This window comes from Fundulus heteroclitus, chromosome 14, assembly GCF_011125445.2.
Source record: "Fundulus heteroclitus isolate FHET01 chromosome 14, MU-UCD_Fhet_4.1, whole genome shotgun sequence".
Lineage (NCBI taxonomy): Eukaryota > Metazoa > Chordata > Actinopteri > Cyprinodontiformes > Fundulidae > Fundulus > Fundulus heteroclitus.
The window spans coordinates 18,385,292-18,393,133 of NC_046374.1; the positions used below are offsets into that span (position 1 = coordinate 18,385,292).

At 43.1% G+C, this 7,842-nt stretch overlaps 1 protein-coding gene across 1 annotated transcript; it reads right to left on the bottom strand.

Annotated features, from left to right (window-relative positions):
* Window positions 1-5,102: 5,102 nt before the first annotated feature.
* On the bottom strand, window positions 5,103-7,433 carry LOC105936236 (fatty acid-binding protein, intestinal). Its single transcript, XM_036146470.1, has 4 exons — window positions 7,263-7,433; window positions 6,917-7,089; window positions 6,690-6,797; window positions 5,103-5,418 (listed from the first exon to the last, which is right to left on the bottom strand). The coding sequence occupies exons 1-4, from the start codon at window positions 7,327-7,329 to the stop codon at window positions 5,368-5,370; spliced, it is 399 nt and encodes a 132-aa protein (XP_036002363.1). The 5' UTR covers window positions 7,330-7,433; the 3' UTR covers window positions 5,103-5,367.
* Window positions 7,434-7,842: the final 409 nt, after the last annotated feature.

The following is a 7,842-nucleotide window of genomic DNA, read 5'->3' on the forward strand; positions in this document are numbered from 1 at the left end:
TTGTGCAATGCTGCTTTTTATTGTATTTTTGGAGTCTTTTACTTCCAAGAAATGTATTTGTTTTTTTTTTTTAGCAGAAGTACAAAGAATATTACTTTAGAACTTCTTATATCCTCTGTAGCTGAAGTCACACATATAGAATATAGAGTCTTTAGCTTGAACTCATCCTAAATATAGTTTAATCCTTTGAACTGTTTGTGTGTTGCTGCCACCCGTCTTTTCTTTGCGTATTGGTATTATCTGCATACTTTAACCTGCTCCTATCACTCTGCCGTTGTTACTGAGTTGGTCTGAAGCCGAAGAGTGCCGTAACCCTTGCCACACGGTAGCTGCTGAGGCTTACATCAGAAACACATAGCGTCTGATGGGGCTCGGACGCTGCACTCATCACTGACTAACCCCTGAGTCATCAATCTCGCAGCTGGCATGTGTCTCTGCACAGTCATTGTCTGAACATTGATTGGTCAAAATGTGGCGATTGGCTACCCAGAAACACCGCCTCACCTAGACCTCTGACTCTGCCGGCAGCACGGATGGCGTCTCTCTGCGTTCGTTAAAACAAGCTGAAGGGGAGTGAAGGAGCAAGCAGGAAGAGATTGTCTTCCACATCTACCCCTTGTCTTTTCATCTGTCCACCTTCCACCCATTGCCTCCTCCTCCTCCTCCTCCTCCTCCTCCGTGCTCGTCCGCAGCTTCCAGCCTCTCTGGGGTGGGCCCAAGTGCCCATTGGTTCCTGAGCAATCAAAACGCTAAAGTCTCCCACGACTTTCCCTTTTCCCACAGATTTCCTGAACATTCCAGATAATTACACAGAGATATTTTATTAATAATCTAGCCTGATACCCAGTAATTATATTGTGTGCCTGTGTGTGTGTGTGTGTGTATCTATACTTGCAGCTGAGTGAGAACATATTTTTCATATTTTACTCCCATAGTGAGGACTTTAATGCAATGAGAGGACCTTTTGTTTTGGTCCTCATTATTTTTTGGTTAGGCATTAGGTTTAGGTCTAATGTGTCAGGTCTTAGGGTCAGGTTAGGGTTAGGTATGTACTAGTAATGGTGATGTTTAGGGTTAGGGTCACGGTTATGCCATAGAAAGGGGAGAAAATGAATAGATGTCAGTGGAATTCAAGGCAATGTCCTCAGTAAGTATTCAAAACATGGATGTGTGTGTGTGTGTGTGTGTGTGTGTGTGTGTGTGTGTGTGTGTCATATGATAGTTTGACTCAGAATGACATCATTTACCAACAGTTCCTTTTAAACAGAAAGTCAGGAGTCTAGCAGCGCCACCCAATGGTCACACTGGGGCACTACAGCCTCTGTCTGCACTGTGCAACATTAATCAGAGCTGGATGAAACATGCATTTAATTACTGCGATGAGAAAAGCATTGTGGGTGGTGAAACCGCACCACCATTTTAGGATATTTGGCTTTTCAATCATTTTGACAAATTAAATATCCCATTTTCTTTTACAAAGGGAGTCCACAAACTGTTAGCGCCTCCCTTTATTGTTCAAACCACTCCCTGTCCCTGCCCGGTTGGCTCGGCATGTGGCAGGCTTTTTTACCCTCCATGAGACATGGCCGGAGCTGTGACGGATCGATGCTGGACATTTGGATAATCATACTTTTGGAGACTGTCAGTTGTCAGATGTAGTCAGATGATGTTGACAAATTAGTGAAATATAACAGCAGGCTTAAATCGGAGGCAGCCACACTTTTGTTTCTGCAGTTTTTAAAGGACATTGAGGCTACTTAGGAAGATGGGCCTCCATGTCCTTAAAAACAGCAGCGCACCCACTGCAGGTTGCTCAAGTGCGAGTTACCAGAACTGACAAAGACTCCTGGATAGGTGTTGAAACGTCTTCAGAAGGAACTTGACCATTTCCTTATTCAGTAAGTCTGGGAAGTCAGTTATTGTTTGATTTTCCTACCACACCCGTATAACTGAGAATTTGCACAGGCACAGTGAAGTGTACGTTTATTTCACTAATTCGGTTTAAAAACTTAAATTCGTGTGGATTTGTTCATTACAGATCATTAACAACACCCAATACTAAGCTTCTCATTAAAATTGCATATTACATAAGCACAATGAAAAACACTTTTTAATACAGAAACATTTTGGTATGACCAATGCAATCAGGAGTAACCTCCTTAGAAAAGAGAAGAAGAAGATGATGATGATGATGATGATGATGATGATGATGAGCAGAAGGCTGTGGATCTCCTCCATGCCACGCCTTATCAATGCAGTAACTGATGGAGTAATTAATAAAGATGTGATTGACTAAGTGTTGACCAGTACGCTATATTTTAAGAGGCCAACATTTCTTTTTGCAATACTGAAATTCTCTGAAAAACTCATGTTTGGCTTTTTATTAGCTGTCCCCCATAAAACTCAAAATGAACATGAACAGGCTATGACTTTATTACAGAGTGACATGGAGAAACATATCAGATAACCCTGGATACACAGACTTATATCTAAAGGCCATTTAGAGAGACCAACTAACCTGATGTGTTTTAGATGGGGGAAGGAAACCGAGAACAGGCTAAACTTACTAGAAAGAAAAAGGCCTTGCTGGGATTCACACCCCAGTTTAACCATCAGTTTAACCACCATCCGTCCGTGTCATCATGCAACCCTCAACCAAAGCTGTTCCTCGCCTGGTTTAACATCTGCAAAGCCCGACACTTCATTTTCAGCCCATGCAAAATTAGCCAGACAGATGCTGGTGAAGATTCTCAGTCATCCAGGTCATGAACATTCCAAAAAGAGTAAAAAAACAAAGCAACTGGACTACGGAAAACAAGTCCAGTTGCTTTGTTTTTTACTCTTTTGGAATAGCCAGACAGATGTTCCAGCCATGGTCAGAAGTGTCAACAGATGTTGTTATTGTTGATTTTTTGTTTTGTTTTCAAAAATGTTATTTACTGATTTATTTATTATATTCTTAGCTGTGCTAAGGTTTTCCAAAGCATTTTAAAGGCTTCATAGTCAAAGATCAGATTTCTGGGGTAAAATCAGCACTGATTGTGCTCAAATCTCTCCTTTCTAAGTTCTGCAGATCCCTTTGGCACACTGGACATGGACCCCAATACGTTTTTCTGCACCACACGCAGCATCTTTGCTGCCCTACCTGTCATAGAGAGGGGCGGGGGGGGGGGGGGGGGGGGGGTCCTCTGCTTAGATTCCTTCATACCCACATGCTGCTAACGTTGACCAAGCTCTGCACTGGTGGCAACGTGATTCTGTCGCACGGTCCTTGTGAGGAGACGCCGGCCACGCTCTGAAGTTTTTGATGACCTTGAGACATCACAGTGATGCTGGGCGCAGTGTTTTCTGTGCAACCTTTGCAACACAAGACGGACACAATTTCAAACACATCTGCTCCTCTTCTACACAAACCAAGAAGCGAGTTAGATCGACCGAGCAATTTCAGCTCTCTCTGCTTGCGACGGAATGGCCTTGAAATGAAAACATAAAGTCAAGATGGAGGTTTCTTAAAAGGTCGGTCTCAAGCTAATAAAGCTCTTTGCATTTTCTGATCGCTGGGCAAAGCAACCTCAAACTGAACAGCCTGAACTGTTGTCAGCCAAACTGAAGCAAGGTGTAAAAAGAGCTCAGGCTGCCCTCTTGTGGTCAGTAATACTTGTTGATTAATTTACCCCCCCCCCCTTTTTTTAATGACCAACACATAATGGACTTTTTAGCCACAGAAAGAACATGTGATAAGCCCTCCCTTCTAAAAAAAGAGCACTCTTCCCTTAGAGGCAAACACATGACAGCAGAGGAAGGCTCCACAGCATCACACCGCAGTCATTCTGCCGCATACCGCGTGAGTCACCTCCAATCACACTCTGGAGAGCCGTAACAATGCAATATTAGTTCCCCATCCTCCCTATCGTAAAGATAAAAAGTGTGGGATGTAATTATGAAGATATGATCTTTGTGCTCGGTAGTAATAACAGACGGCCATCGGTAATTGACATGGGGGAAACAGTTCAGGTCACTCCTCTGTGACCCGATCCACGAGGATTAACTCAAACTGGTAACGAGGCAAACATTGCAGCCAATGGGCCCATTTCCCCCTGAATACAATGGCTGATCTTTTAAAGGCTGTTTAACAGTATCTGAGCTGAGTTGGATAAACCGTATCTTATCTGCCTCGTGGTTTTGCAAACACGACGGCTTTACGATCACTAACCACCGGTTTTTATCTCCCTTTTTATCTCAATGATGCCGAACCCATTCGGAGCCCGTTGACATTTGTAATTTTTGAAAATCCGCCAACGTTTGATCAGCAGGAAATTCCCTGTGATAGGAGATAGCCTGTAAAATCAGTTGACAGCATGTTTGTGAGAAGTAAAGGAATATTTTCTAGGGTAAAAATGACATTGCATGCGGCAATAAGAGGCACGGGTGTTGTTTTATTCAACAGTCCTGTTGCAAAATGACTGATAATAGATAGATTTCTTAGACATCAATACAACCTGGACAGCTGAAGATAGGCACTAGCAGCCCTCACGACCCCGCAAGGGATAGGCGTGTTAGAAAATGGATGGATACAAGCTGCTTAGGTTGTTTTAAACAACAAAAAACATGAATCCTTGCTAGGATTTTCCAAGCTATCAACATGATTGTGTCCTAATCATGTTTTAGAGAAAAGGGTGTCCACCTTAGCCCGCTGTTTATCCAAGATTAGTGATTGGCTTTCCAGCGATTACCTTGTTTTAAACACCAAAAAGAATGAGGCCATGATTACCAGCTCCTCCTGAACTATGTACAAAAATCAGTCAGTCTTGTTCCTTTTTGTCAAAATCTTTCAGTTCTTCTCTGGGCTTTGACCTGCTTGTAAAATCTCTCTCCTTCCTGTTTCTTTCATTTAAGGAACATTTCTAAACTTGCTACACGTGGTAGCTTCAACTGAGCTGGAAACATGTATTTGTATTGTTGGTTGTCTTGACACTATAAAAAGGACACTGCAGATTGATCAGCTCTTTTAACTGCCTTTATTCAGACAGGAAACCCCCCCCCCCCCCTCCCCGACCCAGCCAGAGAGCCGGTAACCCGGGTAACTCACAGAGAGTCCAGGATGTGTCTGACAAGGTCACCGGTTCTCCATTAGGGGGCGACATTTTTCCTTTTATTGTTTAACTAAATTTTTTGGCAGTACAGCACCATTATAATTATTCATCCCCAAAGGCATTGATACATATGTATAAAAACATTCTCTGGTACATGTAATAAATTTATTGAGCATACACCTTACACAGTTGTCTGCTTTCTACTGTTTAGAAAGAAAAAAAAAATACAGCATGTTGTGTCAGTTATATAAAAATATAAGCAGCAGGATCCAGGTTACTGCTTCTTGAAAATCCTCTTTGCTTCCACTCCGTCATAGCTGTAACTCTGCAGAACATAATAATAAAAAAAAGATAAAGATAAATGGAGATATTTATTGAAAAAATAATGAATTAAGACATGAGCAGAGCCAGTCCAAGATTGTAAGGGGCCCAAGAGAAATTTTTATTTGGGGGCCCATCAGCCACCCTGCATAAATATATTTAAATTGTTCATTCTAGTCCTGGTGCCTTTATTGCAACATCTGTTGAGCGAGACACCAAGCTAGCAATAAATTTCATAAATCTACTGTTAACTGCACTTGTTAAACCTACTACCTACCAAACAAACAGCAGTCGGGTGCTCAGACTAAAGGCTGCACGCAAATAAGGGAGATAGTTATGTGGTACTGAGGGTGTGTCTAATGTACTACACTTCAATGCAAACTCTGCAGAGTCAACAATGTGAGGCTAAGTTTGATTGGCTGAGCTTTTGAGTAAGATATATTTTTTACAGCGCTAAACTGTTCAGGAACTGTGATCCAAGTACAAACACAAGCAGCAGAAATGATTAAACTACAAAAGCGACACTGGGGCAAACTGCGAAGACTTCCTTTTGTACAACCTTTTTAAATACTTGTAACGGTAAAATAGCATTTGAAAATGTTCAATTCAAATTCTTTAAAATGCACTAAACACCGCAGCTAATTAAAAAGTAAGCTGTTTCCTGGTGAACCTGACTACAAATAAGCATGGGAGCATCTAGAAAGTTTTTAGGAGTTGGTCAGGTGGTGGTGGGGCTACTGATAATCTGTGCTACCAGGGGGGATGGGTGGACATTTAAAAAATGCAGTATAAAGCACTGTTTGTTAACCCTTCGCTTCAAGGACCACCGTCTTTGACGTTTAGGATAGGTCCCTGCCCCAGCGCACTAATCAAATGACTGCATTATCTCCTCGGCATGCCATTGGGTGCTGCCGAATTTGTTTATGACCCATTTATTCAATTAAAGTGTGTGGCAGAAGGAAAATCCTTAAACATGCAGGACAGCGGTTACTGAGGTCTAGTCTTGTTAGAAAGTACAAACAGATGACAGAATCATAAATAAATCAATACTTGAATTAAAAATTATTCTATGCATGTGGCACTGTGTGGCCAACAGGTGGCAGCAAATCCCTTAAGGATTAAGGGCTTAAGGGTGTGATTGCCCCCTTTGGTGAATCCCCTGCAAATGTGAAATTTAAAGGTCTATTTAGTAATAACAATAAAATAATCCAGAATTTATGAGGGCCCCTGCAGACTTCAGGCTTCTTTCACCTGGGATCAATGAGTCGCACTGACCTGCACAAGCTCTCCTCCCACCAGAGCTCTTGTGGTGGTCAGGACCTTGTTGTTGTCTTTCCTGTTGAAAGTACCTTTCAGCGTTTCACCTTCCATCACCCATGTACCCTGGTAAAAAAATAAATAAATAAATGAAAAAGAGATTAATTTCAAGCCTCTAAAATCGTTTTTTTTCCCCTTATTCTGGTAGTTCTGTTGAGTTCAAGCCACTCGCTGGCCTCACTCACCGTAAGATCGGTGCCGTCGGCCATGGTGTAGTCAAACTGCACCCCGAGCGTAAAGTCGATCTCTTTGGTGCGGAACGTGCTGGACTCTTTGATGTGAAACTTGTCCCCGTTCTGCTCGATGGTGATCTTCAGGTTGTCGTGCTCGCCCAGCTTGCGTTTTACAACGTTGACACCTGGTACAGGGGTGTTGCAGGATTGGCAAAAATGCAGGGGAAGAAATACGTCTTTTAAGTTCAAAGAACTCGATCGATAACACCTTTGGTGCGTCTCATAATGTTTTCCTTCGCACAGGTCACGCTGTTGAGACATAAACAGTGGAGTTATGTAACCAGAAAGGCCATCTCACCCAGCTGCTCCATGAACTTGTCGTAGTTCTCATTGCGGTCAACCTTCCAGGTTCCATTGAACGCCATGGCTGCGAGCTTCTCTGTCCGTTACAAGGCACTGGGAACAACCGTGAGACTGGGAATGCCCGCTGGCCCTCATTTATACCCACTCGCTGTCAGTCCACACCCTCCGCCCTCACCCTCGCCGAGCTGGCATGGAAGATGCCGTCCTTTATCTCGCTGATTATCTGTCTGCTGATGTGGCCATTCAAACGTAGGGTGATTGCTGCGCGACCTCGAGGACAGGCTCATAAATGAGCGGAGGGCACCTCCCCTCTGTGAATCTGGCACGGCTGAACACTGTCACACTGTTCTGCAGCGCGAAGACAAAAGCGTGAGCTGTTTGTATGGCTGCCAGTGGCAGTCACTCAGCTGAGCCCCTCTCTGTCCCTCATTCAGGCTTTTTCTTTGTCCGCTGAGTTTGTGCCATGCATGAAAATGACTGATTGATAGTGACAGCCTGAGATTCTCTGCTGTTATAGTGGCACAAAAAAGACATTATATAGTGGACGATGCTGGAAGGTTTCTATTTATTTAGAT

Coding starts and splice junctions, on each gene's coding strand:
- LOC105936236 (XM_036146470.1), bottom strand. CDS start 7,329: ATGGCGTTCAATGGAACCTGGAAGGTTGACCGCAATGAGAACTACGAC. Junction 6,798..6,916: donor CCGACGGCACCGATCTTACG/GTGAGTGAGGCC, acceptor TTTTTTTACCAG/GGTACATGGGTGATGGAAGG. Junction 5,419..6,689: donor TGGGAGGAGAGCTTGTGCAG/GTCAGTGCGACT, acceptor TATGTTCTGCAG/AGTTACAGCTATGACGGAGT.